Source organism: Salvelinus sp. IW2-2015, linkage group LG14, assembly GCF_002910315.2.
Source record: "Salvelinus sp. IW2-2015 linkage group LG14, ASM291031v2, whole genome shotgun sequence".
NCBI classification, from domain to species: Eukaryota; Metazoa; Chordata; class Actinopteri; order Salmoniformes; family Salmonidae; genus Salvelinus; species Salvelinus sp. IW2-2015.
This window is the reverse complement of record NC_036854.1, coordinates 51,434,432-51,456,952: the sequence shown is the minus strand read 5'-3', so window position 1 is coordinate 51,456,952 and position 22,521 is coordinate 51,434,432. Positions and strand designations below refer to the sequence as shown.

The following is a 22,521-nucleotide window of genomic DNA, read 5'->3' as shown; positions in this document are numbered from 1 at the left end:
TCTGTTGATTCCATCTCGATCTGGTACTCCAGCCCTCGGGGGTCTGATTGGTGTCACACTTTTTCCCAGTCCCAGCTGCAGTGCCATCAAAGTATTCATACCCCTTGACTTATTCCACATTTTGTTTTGTTACAGTCTGAATTCAAAATGGATTAAATATTTTTTTTCTTCTCACCCATCTACACACAATATCCCATAATGACAAAGTGAAAACATGTTTTTAGAAATGTTTGCAAATGTATTGAAAATGAAATACAGAAATATCTAATTTACATACATATTCACACCTCTGAATCAGCACTTTGTAGAAGTGCCTCTGGCGGGGATTACAGCTTTGAGTCGTCTTGGGTATGTCTGTATCAGCTTTGCACATTTGGATTTGGGGATTTTCTCCCATTCTTCCTTTCAGATTTTCTCAAGGTGATGGGGAGCGGCGGTGAACAGCAATCTTCAAGTCTTTCCACAGATTTCAGAAGTCTCTGTTTTGGCTCTGAAGTCATTCCAGCTTTGTTTTGGCTGTATGTCTGGGGTCAATGTCCTGTTGGAACGTAAATATTCGCCCCCAGTCAAAGGTTGTTCGCTCTCTGCAGCAGGTTCTCATCAAGGATTTGGCTCCATTCATTGTTCCCTCTATCCTTACCAGTCTCCCAGTCCCTGCCACTGAAAAGCATCCCCATAGCATGATGCTGCCACCACCATGCTTCATGGTAGGGATGGTGTTAGACGAGTGATGAGGTGTGCTTGGTTGTCTCCAGATAGTGCTTAGCATTTAGGCTAAAGAGTAAAATTTGTCTCATCAGATCATAGAATCTTTTGACTTATGATCTGAGTCTTTCATGTGCCTTTTTGCAAACTCCAGACGTGCTGCGATGTGCCTTTTTCTCAGGAGTGGCTTCCATCTGGCCGATCTCCCATAAAGCCCAGATTGGTGAAGTGCTGTTGAGACTGTTGTCCTTCTGGCAGGTTCTCCCATCTCAGCCAAGGAACTCTTCAGTTCTGTCAGAGTGGTCATTGGGTTCTTGGTCACCTCCCTGACCAAGATCCTTCTTGCCCAGTTGCTCATTTTGGTCGGACGGCCAGCTCTAGTCAAAGTCTTCGTAGTTCCATAATTTTTCCATTTCTCAAGGATGGAGACCACTGAGCTCTTGGAATCTTTCACCACTCTCTAAATGGTTAAATGAGTGAGAAATAGAGATGTCATTGTTGCAATAGTTTGTGACTGTCCAACATATACTAGCATATTAAATTGACATGTTGAATTATTTTGCCATATTATTTGATTGTATATTGTGATAATTTCCCCAATGTGGACAGTTTGTGTTACTACTTTACACAATCTTGCATTTTCACCCCATAACATTTAGTGGAATTACACATCCTTTTTACCTCAGATTGGTGATGTTAGTATAAAAGTGTACAGTTATCACCATGACATAATATTAAAACAGATCAATATCTTTGCTTTTGTACCATTGATTTTGTCACACGCTCTGGGATGAGCAGGACTCCACTTGGATTTATTGAATTGGCACTGATAATCTGCGGCAGCCTTTCTAAAAAAAGTCGCTAGGCACACACCAATAGCAGCCAACCATTGTCACTGTTGATATCCAATGCCGCGTAGTGATTCTAACAGAAAAAGTGGTCTGTTACCTTTTAAGTAATGGCAGCACCACCGAAATCAACAACCGACAATCCAAAATAAGCCTTCTACAAATTCTCGTCTAACCAACAACGTTATTAGTTATTCCAAGTTTCTGTGTGGCCTTTGAGTAGTGTTAGTTTAAATAGCGCTACACCCCAAATGTTTTCCCAGTTCTAATGATTTCAGTGTGATATCGATGGAAGTGATTAACAAAGAAAGCGTTGCATTACACTTACTGTATTGGCGACGCACTTGAATCAAAATGCAACATATCAAAATGCAGCTAGCTCTCTTCTACAAATGGTCTTTTAACCAGTGATGTACACATTATTCCCAGATTCCATGTGGTGTGAGCTGTGTTAGTTTTAACCGGATGTGCAACCTCATCTCCCTCCTTTCTTGCAATTGATTTCAATGTGATATCGATGAGTCATTGACYGTGTTTAGTTTCTTTTTCCGTGTTGGCGATCCCCAAATCAAAATGCATCATTCCAAAAATGTAGCTCACTGTCCTCTGCAGGTTGTTCTCTAACCAGAGAGGTAAAAAATATCTCTGTGATTTATTGCCACTTCTCAAAACAGGGTTTTTGGTGCGTGTGCAGTTTATAAGGTGTCTACTATTGTTGCATATTAATGAGTATCTAACTTTTCAAGATATCACAATCTGCATATTGGTTATTGATTAGAACACGTTAAAACTTTTGATATTGGGCCTATTTATCTTTCTTGTCAACAGGAAGCAGAGATTTTCAACTAAAGTTTAAGAATTTTGTTACGTTTCCCGGCTAGAAAACCAAATAATGTCGCTCAAACAGAAGGGGGAATTAACAAAGCGTCACTGACAACAACCAACACGAAACAGTTGGGGTTTTAGGAGGGGTTCTGAAAGACACTCATGAGGGTGTCCACTGAAAGTTGACTAGCAACAACAACTGGAACCTAAAAGACACCCACCATGAGCACCCATTAAGAGGAAAACAAAAGAAAAACCCAGACCAAACTTAAATATAGGAAGCAAACCACAAAGTGGAACAAAGCAAAACAGGGAAGATCAGATTTTTTTTTTAAATATACATTTAAAAAAAATATAAACGCAACATTCCTTTATCAAACTAGGGAGTGCCAACCCTCCACTTCTCTCAAGACAACGGGAGCATTGTGCCAACACCTTCCCACTAACGAGATGGCAACCAGCACAGGTGTAACACATACTGACTAATGAGGTGACACCAAATAGTGCTAAAGTCCAAGCTCAAAACATAAATGGAAAAACCAAAACCTGAAACAATATAAATTGAACTTTCAACATTAATTGATATTGTATCCGGTAAAAACTGCTGAATGATCCCAAAAACGTACTGCAATTGATTTATTTTGATATACCAGAAATCACCAAAATGGGTTTGCCCTGCCTGGTGTCTGTGTCACAGTGTGTGTCTGTCACCAGAGTTGTACACTATACATACAAAAGTATGAGGACACCCCTTCAAATTAGTGGATTCGGCTATTTCAGCCACACCCGTTGCTGACGTGTATAAAATCGAGCACACAGCCATGCAATCTCCATAGACAAACGCTGGCAGTACTGAAGAGTTCAGTAACTTTCAACATGGCACCGTCAAAGGATTCCACCTTTCCAACAAGTCAGTTCGTCAAATGTCTGCCCTGCTAGAGCTGTCCCGGTCAACTGTAAGTGCTGTTGTAGTGAAGTGGAAACATCTAGAAGCAACAACGGCTCAGCCGCAAAGTGGTAGGCCACACAAGCTCACAGAACGGGACCGCTGAGTGCTGAAGCACGTAGCGTGTAAAATTAGTCTGTCCATAGTCTGGTCTCTGAATGTCCTTGAGTGGCCCAGCCAGAGCCCGGACTTGAACCCGATCTAACATATCTGGAGAGACCAGAAAAGAGCTGTGCAGCAACGCTCCCCATCCAACCTGACAGTGCTTTAGAGGATCTGCAGAGAAGAATGGGAGAAATTCCCCAAATACAGGTGTGCCAAGCTTGTAGCGTCATGCCCAAGAAGACTCGAGGCTGTAATCGCTGCCAAAGGTGCTTCAACAAAGTACTGAGTAAAGGGTCTGAATTCCACACATATAGTACCAGTCAAAGGTTTGGACACATCTACTCATTCAAGGGTTTTCTTTATTTTTACTATTTTCTACATTGTAAAATAATAGTGAAGACATCAAAACTATGAAATAACACATATGGAATCATGTAGTAAGCACAAAAGTGTTAAACAAATCAAAATATATTTTATATTTGAGATTCTTCAAAGTAGCCACCCTTTGCCTTGATGACAGCTTTGCACACTCTTGGCATTCTCTCAACCAGCTCAACCAGCTTCATGGAATGCATTTCAATTAACAGGTGTGCCGCCTTGTTAAAAGATCATTGGTGGAATTTCTTTCCTTCTTAATGCGTTTTAGCCAATCATTTGTGTTGTGACAAGGTAGGGTTGGTATACAGAAGATAGCCCTATTTGGTAAAAGACCAAGTCCATATTATGGCAAGAACAGCTCAAATAAGCAAGAGAAATGACAGTCCATCATTACTTTAAGACAGAAAAGGAAGACCCAGAGTTACCTCTGCTGCAGGTTAAGTTCATTTGAGTTACCAGCATCAGAAATTGCAGCCCAAATAAATGCTTCAGAGAGTTGAAGTAACAGACACATCTCAACATCAACTGTTCAGAGGAGACTGTTCAGTGGAAATCTGTCTTTTGGTCTGATGAGTCCAAATGTGAGATGTTTAGAGGCCAAATCAAGCTCCATACCGCATCGCCATGCGCCTTCCAAATGTAACAATGCGGAGGGCGTGGTATAGCTCTGCATTGAGATGATTGGTTGATGGTAGATGGGGGCGGTACATCATTTATAAACACAAACTCACTTCCTTGACAACAACTCTGCACTGCTCGGCAAAGCACAACAATGTATGCCATGCAGACGTCGGATTGACCATGCGCCCGGATGCACAATGCACTTCTCCCTCCAAAATGTGCTCTCTCCCGCCATAACTTCATTGTGTGAACTGTTTGCTTTGATTGTTAGTGTATATCAATTCCCCATTACATACACTACTGTTCAAAAGTTTGGGGTCACTTAGAAATGTCCTTGTTTTTGAAAGAAAAGCAGATTTCTTTGTCTACAGTGTAGACATTGTTAATGTTGTAAATGACTATTGTGGCTGGAAATGGCAGATTTTTTATGGAATGTTGTCACGCCCTGACCATAGAGAGCTTTTATTCTCTATGTTGGTTAGGTCGGGGTGTGATTTAAGGGTGGGTTATCTAGGTGAATTATATTTCTGTTGGCCTAGTATGGTTCCCAATCAGAGGCAGCTGTTTATCGTTGTCTCTGATTGGGGATCATATTTAGGTAGCCATTTCCCATTGTGCTTTGTGGGATCTTGTCTATGTTTAGTTGCCTGTGAACATTATTATAGCGTCACGTTTGTTTGTTTTGTTGTTTTTGTTCTTTGAAGTTTTCTATTCCATAATAAAAGATGGAAACATACCACGCTGCATCTTGGTCTACTCCTTATGACGAACGTGACAAATATCTACATAGGCGTACAGAGGCCCATTATCAGCAACCATCACTCCTGTGTTCCAATGGCACATTGTGTTAGCTAATCCAAGTTTATCATTTTAAAAGGCTAATTGATCATTAGAAAACCCTTTTGCAATTATGTGAGCACAGTTGAAAACTGTTGTTCTGATTAACCCATTTAATCCCGAATTTTTCCCAGACATGAAAATATCCAAATCAAGTGTCATTAGTAACCCTTTGAAGTAATCAATCATTCTTTTTTGAAATTTTAATGGAAAAGTAGGTGAAAAAGTGTGTTTTATGGTGGGTCACAATTGTGACCGGTGGGATAATGTTACGTATATTGAATTAACATATTTCTCCTATGCAGTTATCAAAGTTCTTATATATCCCAACCCAGTTATTAACACATTTAAAACTCTGTCACTGGCATTGCCACTAGAATTCCCCGTCACATTCTAGTGTGACTATTTTATACATCAAAAACCCTTATACAACAAGATATGAATACTGAGAGCAAAGACAAAAAGACAACAACCATCAACGTATTTCCACATTGTTACTTTAGTTCAATATGCATTGAAACATTAATATTGTAACTTTATTGTAACAGTTGAACTTGTACTTTAGTGCAATATTCATTGTAACATTGTCATTGTGACATTTTAGTGCAACATTCACTAACACCTGTATAGCAGTCATGTGATTCATTCCCACTGAACATAAAGGTAACATTCAGGATAGAGGTAGCCTGTAGAATATGCATTCAAGTAGAGGCCTACACTGAACAAAATACAAATATTTTATATATATATATATATATATTTGAAAAGCGCCACTGCACAATGAGTGCTTATATATACATATATATCATAGAGCTTCAGAACCAAGTGCACGATTAGTTTGTGCATCACTGTTTTGAACTACGATCAGTCAGACCTACTGTCATACAGGATGTCTTGAATAAACTGACCTTCTGTTCCAAAAACATTTCAGTCATTTTGATTGTCTTTTTCGTCAACTTTTCTTTTCTTCCTAGAGTCAGTTGTACRGCTCCTCACCCTTTATCAACTTTTCTATTTTTCTTTTGTCTTTTTCAGCCCTTTTTCATTCGGTCTTATCTCCTTTTCTACTGTCCATGGTATATCTTGAAGCACTCAATGTGCAGTGGCGCTTTGCATTTCTCACATGCATAGGTAGTACGTTTGTCACAATGACGACTTCTCTGGAACCGGTGCATCGTGTTGATTGGCCAGTGAGAAGCTTTGTCATATCTTGCCTGATCTTCAACAGTAGCAGCCAGTAAAGATCTCCTTCCGTGGCTCAGTGGTTTCGTGCCAAACTTTTGCATATTTGGGCTGTATACTATGTGTTTTGGAATCACATCAGGACATAGGTCATCATCACTGATAACGTTGTTCCCATCATGATCTGTTTGCATAGGTTCAGCATATGCATTCAACAGCCTGGCTGGCAAATGGCCTGTCCATAGTCCATATCTGACCCATCGCTATCACAATCACTCAGGATAGCATCTTTCTCATTTTGAGGGATAACTGCAATGTTGCATGCCTTGTCTGGGCAGTCACCTAGATCAACATATCCAGAACTTGACTCAAAGTGACACTAAAAGAAAGAACAGAGTAGAAAGTTAGGTAAAACAAGAACTATGTATGTGTATAAGTATGTGAATACCTAGATGCACTGTGTTATCCCGCCGGTCACAATTGTTGCCGTCAACATGTATACTCATTCTATGACCACACTGAACAAAGTTGAGTAATTGCAAATGCATATATCAATACTAGACACCCTAAAGATGATGTGTACCAAAAACCTTTGTCCTAACTTTATGTTAACATACTTTACTAACCTTCTGTTTGGGAGCTTTGATGCAGCCATCCTCTTCTCATGGTGCAACCAGGAAGTAAACAGCTCTGGTCATGTGACAATTCACACTAAACATGTGACACTGCACATCTTTCATTGAGACCCTTTAATATTTCAATATTTGCTGGAAATGCATTGATACGTCATTCAGTAACATTTTTAGAGCCTTATAACTGAAAATGTTTTTTACGGTCACTTTTGTGACCGATGGGATTAAATAGGTTAAAGAAGCAATAAAACTGTCCTTCTTTAGACTAGTTGAGTATCTGGAGCATCAGCATTTGTGGGTTCGATTACAGGTTCAAAATGGCCAGAAACAAAGAACTTTCTTCTGAAACTCATCAGTCTATTCTTGTTCTGAGAAATTAAGGCTATTCCATGCGAGAAATTGCCAAGAAACGGAAGATCTCGTACAACGCTGTGTACTACTCAACTGGCAGCTTCATGTGATAGTACCCGCAAAACAACAGTCTCAACGTCAACAGTGAAGAGGCGACTCTGGCACGATGGCCTTCAAGGCAGAGTTGCAAAGAAAAAGCCATATCTCAGACTGGCCAATAAAAATAAAAAATTAAATGGGCAAAAGAACACAGACACTGGACAGAGGAAGATTGGAAAAAAGTCTTATGGACAGACGAATCTAAGTTTGAGGTGTTCGGATCACAAAGAAGAACATCCGTGAGATGCAGAAAAAATGAAAAGATGCTGGAGGGGTGCTGGACGCCATCTGTCAAGCATGGTGGAGGCAATGTGATGGTCTGGGGGTGCTTTGGTGGTGGTAAAGTTGGAGATTTGTACAGGGTAAAAGGGATCTTGAAGGCTATCACTCCAATTTGCAACGCCATCCCATACCCTGTGGACGGCGCCTAATTGGAGCCAATTTCCTCCTACAACAGAACAATGACCCGTAGGTGCCTTTTGGCAAACTCCAAGTGGGCTGTCATGTGTATTTTACTGAGGAGTGGCTTCCGTCTGGCCACTCTACCATAAAGGCCTGATTGGTGGAGTGCTGCAGAGATGGTTGTCCTCCTGTAAGGTTTTCCCATCTCCACAGAAGAACTCTGGAGCTCTGTCAGAGTGACCATTAGTTTCTTGGTCACCTGACCAAGGCCCTTTTCCCCGATTGCTCAGTTTGGCCAGGCGTCCAGCTCTAGGAATAGTCTTGGTGGTTCCAAACTTCTTCCATTTAGTAATGATGGAGGCCAATGTGTTCTTGGGGACCTTCAATGCTGCAGAAATGGTTTGGTACACTTCCCCAGATCTGTCCCTCGACACAATCCTGTCTCAGAGCTCTACGGACAATTCCTTCGACCTCATGGCTTGGTTTTTGCTCTGACATGCACTGTCAACTGTGGGACCTTATATAGACAGATGTGAGCCTTTCCAAATCATGTCTAATCAATTGAATTTACCACAGGTGGACTCCAATCAAGTTGTAGAGACATCTCAAGGATGATCAATGGAAACAGGATGCACCTGAGCTCAATTTTGAGTCTCATAGCAAATGTAAATAAGGTATCTATTTTTTATTTTTAATACATTTGCTAACATTTCTAAAAACCTGTTTTTGCTTTGTCATTGTGAGGTATTGTGTGTAGATTGATGAGGGAAAAAAATATTGTATCCATTTTAGTAGAAGGCTGTAATGTAACAAAATGTGGAAAAGTCAAGGGGTCTTAATACTTTTTGAATGCACTGTAAAAGAGCCCTTTTGGGAATCTAATATTTCTTATTGTCTTAACGCACCAACACTAATGCCCTTGGAGCTTCCCAAAGTAATGTTTTCTTCACCATCTGTTTTTACATCCATTGAGAATTACAATAGTTCCTCAATGTATTTGAAAATCTTTCCAGATCTCTCCCCTTCGATAACCACTCAGCATGAAAGGAGAAAAATGTCATGCTCTGATCCAGTGGAAACATAAAATAGGCCTTCCTGATTACTTCTTATCTGTGCTTAACTTAGACTCAAACAGGTTCCGGTACTCATTTTGGGTGCTGGTACTGTTTATATTTAGGTGCAAGAGCGCCACAATACTTTTAAGCTAATATTCTATAAGAGGAACAGAAGCTCAAGCAGTAGAAAATTTGAGGTGCTGGTACTCCGCTCCGATGAGCTCCTGCCCAAGTCAAGTACAGCTTCTTATCCCTTGCGCAAATAACCTACAGCTGTGTCTGTCCCGAGCTCACTGGTGGGAAACTTTGAGGGGCCAGAATATTTTCATACAATGTTGCAAGTTCGCTACCTGAAGTTTCAGGCCAGACCCAAATTAATGTTTCAAGTTCGTTGAAGACAGGCTATGTGTAGCCAATGTGAGCCATTTTTTCTAAATGTAGGCTGCAATGTTTTTATTTGCTGGCTTTATGTAGGCTATACATAGTTGGAAGTAACTTTTTAGGTTTGTATCATTTTCATTTAGATTTGGATAACATTTTGATTAACCACATGACATGATTTTGAGATGTGAAGACAATTAGGATTTAAATGAAACTGTTTCACTTAAATGTGCATATGAAAACATTAACTGGCAGAGATCGGTAGAAATTGTAAGATAAATTGGTATTCAACATGAGAAAGGTTGCCTATTACCGGCAACTTCAGGAGAGTAATGGCAGAATCTGCGAAAGTCAGCAGGAGCGGGAGGAGAATAGTTGAGTCAGGTTAAGGTTTTTTCTTCTGGTTATCTAGATCTCTGGTACCCTCTTGAGGCATTTTCCTTATTTCATCAAACCATAAACTTAAAGCATCAGACAAGCTCAAAGCATATAGTTGATTTTATTAAAACGTATAGGGTGTGTCTATATATGGAAAAATACATGTAAAAAAATTAAAACAATTGATTGGTCGAAAGGACAGCTTTCGGTCAACCAATATTTTTTTGAGTCGGGGACAGCCCTAATTTGGCCTTAATGGCCATGTACTCTTATAATCTTCACCCGGCACAGCCAGAAAAGGAATGGCCACTCCTCAGAGCCTGATTCCTCTCTAGGTTTCTTCTTAGGTTCCAGCCTTTCTAGGGAGTTTTTTCCTAGCCACCGTGTTTCTACTTCTGCATTGCTTGTAGTTTATGCTGGGTTTCTGTATAAGCACTTTGCGACATCTGCTCATATAAAATGGGCTTTATAGAAACATGTAATTGATTGATTGACTAATGACCATCAGCAACATCAGAGCGCATTTTTGGAGAAGCCTAGATACCATGACTCACCGGTCAGCTAGGTAATGTTAACTTCTCTGGGATATGTGGGACGGTAGCGTCCCACCTAACCAACAGCCAGTGAAATTGCAGGGCGCCAAATTCAAAACAACAGAAATCTCATAATTAAAATTCCTCAAACATACAAGTACTATACACCATTTTAAAGATAAACTTCTCGTTAATCCAGCCAAAGTGTCTGATTTCAAAAAGGATTTACGGCGAAAGCACACCTTGCGATTATGTTAGGTCAGTACATAGCCACAGAAAAACACAGCCATTTTTCCAGCCAAAGAGAGGAGTAACAAAAAGCAGAAATAAAGTAAAAATTAATCACTAACCTTTGATGATCTTCATCAGATGACACTCATAGGACTTCATGTTACACAATACATGTATGTTTTGTTCGGTAAAGTTTATATTTATATCCAAAAATCTGAGTTTAGGCGGGACGCTACTGTCTTACTTGGCCAAAAGCCAGAGAAAATGCAGCACGCCAAATGCAAATAAAATACTATAATAATCAAACTTCCATTAAATCACACATGAAAGATACCAAATTAACTTCTCTGCGCTACGGATCCCTTTTACGGGATCACTTTCCTAAACAACCGCTAGAATTGCAGGGCGCCAAATGCAAAGATATTACTAAAAATATTTATAATCATGCAATCACAAGTGAAATATACCAAAACACAGCTTAGCTTGTTGTTAATCCACCTATCGTGTCAGATTTTGAAAATATACTTTACAGCGAAAGAAATCCAAGCTTTTGTGAGTGTAGCTTTCAATGCTATAACAATTAGCCCCAAATTAGCATGGTCACGAAAGTCAGAAAAGCAATAAAATTAATCGCTTACCTTAGATAATCTTCGGATGTTTGCACTCACGAGACACCCAGTTACACAATAAATGTTCTTTTTGTTCGATAAATATTACTTTTATAACAAAAAAAACGCCATTTGGGTTGCGTGTTATGCTGAGAAAACTACAGCCTCGTTCCGGTCCTGAAAGGAAGATGAAAATTTTCAAACGTATCAGATTAAAAAATATTACTACAAATATTTATAATCATGCAATCACAAATGAAATATACCAAAACACAGCGTAGCTTGTTGTTATTCCACCTATCGTGTCAGATTTTGAAAATATACTTTACAGCGAAAGAAATCCAAGCTTTTGTGAGTGTAGCTTTCAATGCTACAACAGCTAGCCTTATATTAGCTTGGTTAGCTTGGTCACGAAAGTCAGAAAAGCAATAAAATTAATCGCTTACCTTTGATAATCTTCGGATGTTTCCACTCACGAGACTCCCAGTTACACAACAAATGTTATTTTTGTTCGATAAATATTACTTTTATCACAAAAAAAACGCTATTTGGGTTGCGCATTATGTTGAGAAAACCAAAGCCGTGTTCCGTTCGACAAAGTATCCGTAATGGTCGTAGAAACATGTCAAATGTTTTTTATAATCAATCGTCAGGTTGTTTTTAACAAACATAATCAATAATATTTCAACCGTCCATAACCTATTCTTTAAGAGACAAACGGAAAATGGAGAGCTCCTCTCGCGCGCAGGAACTATTCGGAGGACACCTGACTAGTTTTGAAAAATCTCGTTCATTTTTTAAAATAAAAGCCTGAAACTATGTCTAAAGCCTGGTCACAGCATGAGGAAGCCATTGGAAAAGGAATCTGGTTGATACCCCTTTAAATGGAAGATAGACGGCCCAGGAAACACAGTTAAAAAAAATATATATATCACTTCCGGGTTATATTTTCTCAGGTTTTCGTCTGCAGAATACGTTTTGTTATACTCACAGACAATATTTTGAAAGTTTTGGAAACTTTGGAGTGTTTTCTATCCTAATCTGTAAATTATATGCATATTCTACGTTCTGGGCCAGAGAAAATGTCAGTTTACCTTGGGAACGATATTTTAAGAAAAAAGAAAATCTGACCTCTAGCGTCAAGAGGTTAAAGCTACACTGGTTGTGAATCCCACCAACATGTCAGAATTCAAATAGGCTAAAAAAAAATACGCAGAAATAAAAATATAATTCATGCCTTATCTTTGACGATTTTCTGTTGTTGGCACTCCAATATGTCCCATAAACATCACAAATGGTCCTTTTGTTCGATTAATTCCGTCGATATATATCCAAAATGTCCATTTATTTGGCGCGTTTGATCCAGAAAAACACCGGTTCCAACTTGCTCAAACGTGGCTACAAAATATCTGAAAACCTGTAAACTTTGCCAAAACATTTCAAACTACTTTTGTAATACAACTTTAGGTATTTTTTACGTAAATAATTGATAAAATTGAAGACGGGATGATCTGTGTTCAATACAGGATTAAAACAAACTGTAGCATGTTTTCTGGTTACACGCCTCAAACAAAAAGTATACTTCACTCGACTCTTGTTCTGAACAGGGCTACTTCTTCATTACACAAAGGAAAAACCCTCAACCAATTTCTCAAGACTGTTGACATCCAGTGGAAGCGGTAGGAACTGCAAGAAGGTCAATTAGAAATCTGGATTCCCAATGAAAATCCATTGAAAAGAGAGTGACTTCAAAAAAGTAAAAATCTGAATGGTTTGTCCTTGGGGTTTCGCCTACTAAATAAGTTATGTTATACACACAGACATGATTCAAACAGTTTTAGAAACTTCAGAGTGTTTTCTATCCAAATCTACTAATAATATGCATATCTTATCTTCTGGGGATGAGTAGCTGGCAGTTGAATTTGGGTATGCTTTTCATCCAAATGTGAAAATGCTGCCCCCTATCCTAGAGAAGTTAACAACCGTCACTGCCCAGCGACAGTTTCAACAAAACAACGTTTTACCTTAATTCTTACCTTAACATAATAGTTAGTTAGCTATTTGAGTTTGAACATTCAACACTGGTACAATAATCCAATCTCTAAAAATCATGTCCTAACATTACATAAAGGTATTCACTCTACCATTCTTCTATGGTATTATGGCGGTCTGCAAACAAACGTTAGAGGTGCATGCCACCACCTACTGTACTGGAGTGTGGAGTCAATCAAAGTTTACAGACCAATTATTTTATTATATTTCACCTTTATTTAACCAGGTTGGCCAGTTGAGAACAAGTTCCCATTTACAACTGCAACCTGGCCAAGATAAAGCAAAGCAGTTCGACAAAAAACAACACAGTTACAAGTGGGATAACAAGTCAATAACACAATAGAAACATCTATATACAGGGTGTGCAAATAGAGTGAGGAGGTAAGGCAATAAATAGGCCATAGCAGCGAAGTAATTACAATTTAGCAAATTAACACTGGAGTGATAGATGTGCAGATGACGATGTGCAAGTAGAAATACTGGTGTGCAAAAGAGCAAAAAAAAGTAAATAAAAACAATATGGGGATGAGGTAGGTAGTTGGATGGGCTATTTACAGATGGGCTGTGTACAGCTAGAGCGCGTGCTATGGGTGGGTGTTGCTATGGTGACCAGTGAGCTGAGATAAGGCGGAGCTTTACCTAGCAAAGACTTATAGATGACCTGGGGCCAGTGAGTTTGGCGACGAATATGTAGCGAGGGCCAGCCGACGAGCGCATATAGGTCGCAGTGGTGGGTGGTATATGGGGCTTTGGTGACCAAATGGATGGCACTGTGATGGACTGCGTCCAGTTTGCTGAGTAGAGTGTTGAAGGCTATTTTGTAAATGACATCGCCGAAGTCGAGGATCGGTAGGATAGTCAGTTTTACAAGGGTTGTTTTGGCACCGTCGGTGAAGGAAGCTTTGTTGCGAAATATGAAGCCGATTCTAGATTTCATTTTGGATTGGAGATGCTTAATATGAGATAGGAAGGAGAGTTTACAGTCTAGCCAGACACCTAGGTATTTGTATTTGTCCACATATTCTAAATCAGAACCGTCCAGAGTAGTGATGCTAGTCGGGCGTGCGGGTGCGGGCAGCGATTCGGTTGAAGAGCATGCATTTAGTTTTACTTGCATTTAAGAGCACTTGGAGGCCACGGAATGAGTGTTGTATGGCATTGAAGCTCATTTGGATGTTTGTTAACACAGGGTCCAAAGAAGGGCCAGATGTATACAGAATGGTGTCGTCTGCGTAGAGGTGGATCAAGGAATCACCCGCAGCAAGAGCGACATCATTGACATATACAGAGAAAAGAGTCGCCCCGAGAATTTAACCCTGTGGTACCCCCATAGAGGCCGCCTGAGGTCCGGACAACAGGCCCTCCGCTTTGACACACTGAACTCTATCTGAGAAGTAGTTGGTGAACCAGGCGAGGCAGTCATTTGAGAAACCAAGACTGTTGAGTCTGCCGATAAGAATACGGTGATTGACAGAGTCGAAAGCCTTGGCCAGGTCGATGAAGACGGCTGCACAGTACTGTCTTTTATCGATGGCGGTTATGATATCTAAATTAATAAAGAAAACAAACACATGCTTCACTGTTTCATCAACCATACACTCCGTACACAAGCCGTTCACGTGCTTGCCAACCAGATGTAATGATGAGTTCAATGTACAGTGTCCTAGATGCAACCGAGCAAACACAACCTCTTCCTTCCTAATCTGACCAATGAATCTTGGTCCACCAATCTTGGAGTAGTCTAGCACTAGTCAAGCTGCTTATGTTTAAAATCCTTGTTAGTACAAAGGTCAAATTAGCTTTTGAATTTCCTTTTTTTGAATAAATGTATATCCATCGTCTTGCTGATATCTCCTTCTCTCACCGCCGCCTAACCGAAGGGCAGAATGGAAACGGATCTATGGTTTGACTTTCGTTCTCGCTCTCCCTCTCTCTGTCTGTGACTCGTCTGTCCCTCCCTCTGCCCCTCTCGTTCTCTCCTAGTAGCTGAAGTGCAGAGTGAGATAGAGCGTATCTTTGAACTGGCCCGGACCTTACAGCTGGTGGTACTGGACGCAGACACCATCAACCACCCGGCCCAACTGGGCAAGACATCCCTGGCTCCTATCATCGTCTACGTCAAGATCTCCTCTCCTAAGGTGAGGCCAAGCAATGCCAAAAAATTCCACAAAATGCACTTTGGTAGTTTAAACTTGACATGTCAAACTGAATGCAGTGTACTAGTGTACAGTGTGCCCTAGTGTATTACATGGTTCATATTCTAATACTAACCTTTATTTTCTATTAATATATTCAGCCGACCTTCCGTCTCACACACAGTAATATTATGTGTAATTGTGTAAAGGTAGATGCAGGCCAGGAGAACACTGGTAAACGGTCCAGTGTGAGAACAGTGAGTGACAGATTGATGAAATAAACAGAGCTGAAGTGAAAGTCTCCTACTGGTTTATGGAGGTCTATGGATGTCCCTGATGCATTGGGGAGCAACTGGTGTATGGATGTCTTGTCACTGCTCATATCGCATTTTTCTAACTGAACGGCGTCCTGTTCGGGTTATTAAATACGGCCTGTCAGCGCTGACTACTCCGCTCGTCTGAATGGGAGAGAGTGAAGTGAGGCGACTGATTCATCACGCTAACCTTCAGCCTTAGTGTAAATAACACCCATGATTCAAATATCCTTAAAAAAACGCTGGCATTTGAGTAAGATAGAAAGAGAAAGAAGGCGTCGCTGAAGGAATGTGAATTATGGCTCTAAATCAAAGTGTCGGCGGTCTGAATCGCACCTCGATGGGATAAACCGAGTCTATTTGACTCCTCTTTTTATAGACTTCTGCTGCTGTGAATCAGTAAAATCACAGTTCTACTTTGATGCTGATGTTAGGTTCAAGTTTCCACGTTGCTGCTACATCGGAGGTGACTTCCTCACAGTGCTGATGATGCTGTGATGTGTTGGAGTTGACTTAGTTTCGGTGCTGATGACGCTTCCATGTGATGGAGTTGACTTTCGTTGCAGTGTTGACCTGCTTTCATGTTTATAGAGTTGACTTTGTTACGGTGCTGATGGCGCCATGCCTCTCATGCCCCTCTCTCGTATGTCCCACAGGTTCTGCAGAGGCTCATCAAGTCCAGGGGGAAGTCCCAGGCTAAGCACCTCAACGTCCAGATGGTTGCCGCAGACAAACTGGCCCAATGCCCAGCCGTGAGTGTAGCCACACCACTGCCCGGAGTTCATTTGTTCATTTCATTTCATTCATTTGCTGTTACCTGGATGACACCCACCACATACCACATCTAATACATCCTGGACATTTCATAATACTGTTTCTGTATGCAGATTGAAGATTTGAGTTTCTGTGCATCATCTATTGATACTGTAAAGGAGACTATTGCGAACTCACACTGAAAACACACACTCGAGTTACTTGAAGTCTTATGTGTATTGCCACCGAGGTTTTGAGTCGTGTGCGTATATCTCCCGGTAGGATTCTGCCCTTATATTAATAATACTGTTGTGGAATGCTTCAGAAAGACTCATATCTCCTGCCAATTCTATTTCCGTCCTTCTGTGATCTTCTTGGATATTCTTTTAGAATATGAGTGCAATCATTACAGGCTTGTGGAAAATCTGCCCTAATGTTCATCCAATAGCATCAAATCAAATTGTATTTGTCACATGCGTCGAATACAACAGGTGTCGACCTTACCGTGAAATGCTTACTTACAAGCCCTTAACCAACAATACAGTTCAAGAAATAGAGTTAAGAAAATATTTACTGAATAGACTAAAGTGAAAAAAATAAATATGAGGGAAAAAAGTAACAAGAAAATGAGGCTATATACAGGGGGTGGCGGTACCAATGTGCGGGGGTGCAGGTTAGTCGAGGTAATTTGTAAAGGTACTATGCATAGATAATAAACAGCGAGTAGCAGCAGTGTAAAAACAAAGGGGGGTCAATGTAAATAGTCTAGGTGGCTTTTGATGAATTAGTCTTATGGCTTGGGGGTAGAAGCTGTTATTAAGGAGCCTTTTGGTCCTAAACTTGGCGCTCCGGTACTGCTTGCCGTGCTGTAGCAGAGAGAACAGTCTATGACTTGGGTGACTGGAGACTTTGAATTTTTTGGGGCCTTCCTCTGACATCGTGTCACGTTCGTCATACGAACTGAAAATATACTCAGACCAACGTGCAGCGTGATTTGGGTTCCACATGTTTAACATCCTCCTTTCTCCCTCTCTTTATCTCTCTGTTTTCAGCCCTTAAAACACTAACAATTGAGTTTTTTCCTATCCTCCTTTCTTCCTCTCTTTAGGGCACATAAAACACTAACAATACACTCAGAAAAAAGGGCTCCAAAAGGGTTCTTTGGCTGTCCCATAGGAGAGCTATTTTTGGTTCCAGGTAGAACGCTTTTGGGTTCCATGTAGAACCTTCTTGGGAAAGGGTTCTACATGGAACCCAATAATGTTCTACCTGGAACCAAAAAGGGTTCTTCAAAGAGTTATCTTATGGGGACAGCAGAAGAACCCTTTTAGGTTCTAGATAGCATCTTTTTTTCTAAGCGTGTACCGTTTTCCCCCTCCTCCCTCCCTCTGTTTATCTCTCTATCTCTCATGTAGGAGATGTTTGACATCATCCTGGATGAGAACCAGCTGGAGGATGCGTGTGAGCACATGGCTGATTACCTGGAGGCCTACTGGAAGAGCACCCACCCCGCCAGCTGCAACCCCCCCAAACCGCTGCTGGCCACAGACGCCCTGCCCTCCAGCCCCGCTCCCGTCTCCAGCATGCAGGTACAGGTGCTGACCAGGCTTTAGGCCAACATGGGCAGCCTGCTCCAGGGCCCAGACAGGGAGAGCAGGGAGACCAGTAGCCCCCCGGCCATGAGCAGCCTGTACCGCCACTGAGTCAGAGTCATGACACACTGACCACGGTAGGAAAGAGCAGGGCAGAGAGAGAGACAGTAATAGGAATAGAGAGACGAGGAACATGACTGGCGGTGGGCCTGCTAACCATGAGTAGTCAAGATCATTAAGTCTGGAAAGTACGCTGACAACTCAGGAGCTTGTCATTTGAATTGGTGGGTTGCTATAATGAATTCGGTGGGTTGCTATAATGAATTCCTTTGAAATAATGAATACTTACAGGCAAAGGAATGAATAGGGTGATCACGATGTGTTTAGCATTATGCACATTTGTCAGTTTGAAAATAATGATCTATTTGAAGGATCTGTATTTAACGGTGAGCAGCGAACAATTCGTTTGGGTAATTTGATTGATTCCGATCTGTTTCAGTTGTATTTAAAATGTCCACATCTTTTCCCCATCCATTGCTCCCCATTGGGAAATGTAAGACTGAAACTCCTGACAATGAAAGTCCTTTTGAAACTCTTGAAAATGCTGATGAAAATGCTTCTGATGAGTGAGGTTGACATGTCTGTGATTGTGGTGAGTGAGATACTCCGTCATAAGAGCTGTGTGGACTTCAGGGTTGCGTCTCAAATGGCACCCTATTCCCTATATGGTGCACTACTATAGACCAGTGCCCATAGGGCTCTGGTCAAAAGTAGTACACTAAATAGGAAATAGGGTGCCATTTGGGACTTTGCCCAAGTGTTAGTATTCCATGGGGATTCGACCTTGGTTCTGGAGACTTAAAATAATAAACCAGGCCAAATTAATCCGAAAGCAAACGGATATGAGGAGTTTTAGGGAAACTGTATTCTCCAGGACCATAGGCAACCTTCAATGGTTGGTTGATAACCTATATTCAACCTTTGAATGTGCAGTGCACATGTGTGTATGTGTACAAGTGTGCCGTTTGAATTTCATGCATGTGGGTTTGCGTGTGTGTGAATTTGAAATATTGTCTGGAAATGTGTGTTTGATTTGCATGTGTTTGAGGGTGTGTGTTTGTCTTTTTTACTTTGCATATGCGTGTTGGTGTGTCTAACTGTACTAACAGGCGTGTTGTGTTGCTAACCCCAGGGCAGCGGGGCAGAGGAGAAAACAGGGGACAAGGCAGGACAAGGTGGGGAGAGGAAGGGCTCCAGAGAGGACCACCAGCATCACCATCACCACCACCACAGCCAGCATCAGAGCCAGGAGCAGCCAGATGAGGAGGAGGAGGAGAGGGAGGAGGAGGAGAGGCCCCTAAGGACAGAGTCTTCCAGGAGACCCCAGCACATCCACCACCGCTCCTCCTCCCAGCGAACTGAGCAGCACCACAACCACCACCACCATCATCATGGTGGTGGTGGCGGTGGTGGCCGGGGCAAGGGTCTCTCCCGGGGGGAGACACAGGACTCAGAGACCCCCGAGAGCCGGGAGAGCAGAGAAAGCAGAGACTCAGCGTACATAGAGCCCCTGTCTCAGCTCCTACACCAGGAGGAGGAGGATGATTTTGGAGAGGAGTATGACGAGGAGGGGCTTGGAGAGGGGGGGCACCCCCAGCAGCAGCAGCAGGGGCGCTACGAGGCCCAGCCCCAACCCAGGGACCATCATCATCACCACCACCACCATCACCGCGCCGGCGAGGAGGCGGGCCACAGCACAACAGGACACCACCGTTCTAAGGAGCGTAACGAGCAGGACCACAACGAGCGCAACAAGTCACGCGGTCACCACCACCATCAACGACCGGCCCGCGACCACCACCACCACCAGTACTATGACCTCGACCGGGACAGGGAGGGGGAGGTGGCCCCCAAAAAGAGGGGTGACACAGAGGACTGGGCCAGAGACCCCTATATTCACCAGTGACAGCCTAGCCCCGAGACCCTAACCCCCCACACACTGAGACAGTGGTAGGACTCACCCCCCTCTCTCTGAAACCGTTCTGTTGTCCCATCTTGCTGCTACACCTGTCTATGTATGCTTCCTTTGTAAAGGCCGTTGCATCCTTAGCAATGGCAGTATTTTTATTATATATAGTAAATAAATAAATATATATATATATATATATATGTGTGTGTGTGTATCGATACATAGACATTGTCGTTTATGTGTGGATATGCGTGGATCTTCTCAAATATGCATATTTTAAACCTGTGTTTGATGAAGCATGACACAACAGCAGAATTATCTTCTGTACTGAGCTGTGCTTTCTGTGACTAGCATTTAAAAAATGTATTTCAATATTTGTCAGGGTTCTTTTATTTATTTTTTGTATGCTGCCACTTAAAGAAGAATGTGTTCATTCAGACTACTGTTAGCAATGACTGAGAGGTGGGAAACCACGTAACTGGGTTAAGTGCTATATATTTGCAATTGTTTTGGGTTTAATTTAATTGTTCCGGTTTTCTTGCTTGCGTTTCAAAAAAATCTGCATTGTTCATTTTCGGTGTTTGGTCCTCTGATGTTGATGCTGCCTCTCCATCGGGCCACACCTTAGTCTGGCCTTACAAGACAAAGCGAATAGTGACATGACATTACCGTACTGTTGTTCAATTTATAAAGGGTCCAGAAACATTTTGTAACATTGCTACACACTCTGTTCAGCACTTTTAGTGCAACATACTGTAGACTGAATCACATTGTTGGTGTCAGGTGTACAACTATTTTATATTTTAGAGTATAGTTATCGGGTAAAATCAATCCACTTTATTCCATGATGGTATGTCTTTTTAAGTGTAACCCTTTTTTAAGAACAGTTCCACGCACTTAGTACAGTCCAATTAGCTATAAATGTGCATTATGAGGTACCCCAAAAAATATTTCCTTGAATTATATTTATTTTGATGTGTAATTGAAAATCATTCACAACCACTGAGTGAAATCAACTGGATGCTAAAGGTTTGCCTTTCTGCTAGGCTATGGTGCTCAAGAACAGTTGTAATAACCTAGTTATAACATAGCTCCAGACCAGGGCGTTACATGTGGCTTCCTAACGCTGAGCCTCAGTGTCAGCATGCCCCACATAACGCACTGGACAAGAGCTAGTTATAAGGTTTGCATTGATGATGAGGTTAGGGCCGAGTCCTTACTCGAGGAAATGTGTCTGATTTAGGTGAATGCCTGAGTTATAAGAATTAGATCCCTAGTGAGGTTTCTTAGTACAGGCTGCCCTCTGTAAGGAGGTTAGGGGTATGTGCCCCAAATGTCACCCTGCTCCCTATATATAGTGCACTACTTTTGACCAGGGCCCATAGAGATCTACTCAAAAGTAGTGCACTATTTAGGGAATAGGGTACAATTTGAGATGCATCCGAGGTCACATACTCTGGCCCTCTGTTTACATTACCACCAACCAGCCAGTCCCATAGAACAATTTTCAGTTTTATTTTTGCCTAAAATATTATGATTATCCATTTATATGCTACTCTAGTAGCACTACACATTTTTAAGAGTGTACATTTGTATGTACATATGTATAAATCCAAAAAATAAACTTGGCAACAAAGAATTGATGTACAAGAAAATCAATTGGTCTTGGATCTATTTGAAATATGTTTCATGAAATGCTGTTTCTTACACAGCTGTGCTGTCTGTCTTTACCGTCTGTGCGTGTGTGTGTCTAAAAGTAACTGCTCCCTCTGAGAATGACATTCGTAGCTGACGTTAGTACTCTGACCAGGAATGTTTTATTTTTATAAATGTTTTATTAAACTTTTATTTAATCAAGGGAGCCCATTGACACCATAGTTTCATTTTCAATAGTGCCCTCAGGACAACAAATTCAACACGAACGTTCCAATAAAATGTATACAAATTAAAGGTTACAATTTGAAAAACTACAATTTCAACACTACAATACATTTTCACATTTAATCGAGACAAATGCAATTCTCATTTAACTAAATCAACATTAGACTACTAAACTGCCTTAGCGGCACCAGGGAATCAAGATGCAAGGGGTTCTGCAGGTTATTCAAAAAATGGCGAGGATTTACTTATTAATTCGGTGGAGACCCGAGAAACCTCAAACCCCGTGAAAGGGTTTGGTAACCCATGTTCTTATACTTCAACAACGAATTTAAGTCGGAAGCTTGTGTAATAGAGCCTTGTAAACAAAAAAGGGAATAGTGAAATGATATACGGGACTTTAATGAGGGCCAGACACATTTTTGATACAGGATGCAGTGATGCATATTAAAACTGTCACCTGTGATAAAGCGAAGGGCGTGTCACCATAGTCAAGGACCGTCAAGAAAGTTGACTGTACAATCTTCTTCCTGCTGTTGAGGGAGAAGTTCTTTATTTTTTCTAAAAAAGAAGCCCACTTCATCAGTATATTTTTTAAACAAATCCTTGTCAATACAAATACCCAGATATTTTATAGGCGGGAACCCGATCGATGGGAGAACCATTCAATAAATAAATATGTAGTCTATCTGATTTTTTTGTGGTTGAGAA

The 22,521-nt window shown here is 41.2% G+C and overlaps 1 protein-coding gene and 1 long non-coding RNA gene across 4 annotated transcripts in view; one reads left to right on the top strand and one right to left on the bottom strand.

The window, feature by feature from the left end:
• The window catches only part of LOC111973182 (voltage-dependent L-type calcium channel subunit beta-2-like), a 38,360-nt gene extending 16,570 nt beyond the window's left edge, over window positions 1-21,790 (top strand). For 2 of the 3 annotated variants that reach the window (XM_024000454.2, XM_024000452.2), the window contains exons 8-11: window positions 15,156-15,307; window positions 16,275-16,370; window positions 17,787-17,960; window positions 19,156-21,790. In XM_024000454.2, coding sequence (XP_023856222.1) covers window positions 15,156-15,307; window positions 16,275-16,370; window positions 17,787-17,960; window positions 19,156-19,929 — 1,196 coding nt within the window. In that variant the 3' untranslated portion in view covers window positions 19,930-21,790. Of the gene's footprint in view, window positions 1-15,152; window positions 15,308-16,274; window positions 16,371-17,786; window positions 17,961-19,155 lie in introns of all 3 variants that reach the window. The other variant, XM_024000453.2, reaches the window with a different exon arrangement.
• LOC111973183 (uncharacterized) lies at window positions 5,746-7,357 on the bottom strand. The gene is made up of 2 exons (XR_002878526.3): window positions 7,074-7,357; window positions 5,746-6,826 (listed from the first exon to the last, which is right to left on the bottom strand). It is a non-coding gene; the product is annotated as an uncharacterized lncRNA (long non-coding RNA).
• Window positions 21,791-22,521: the final 731 nt, after the last annotated feature.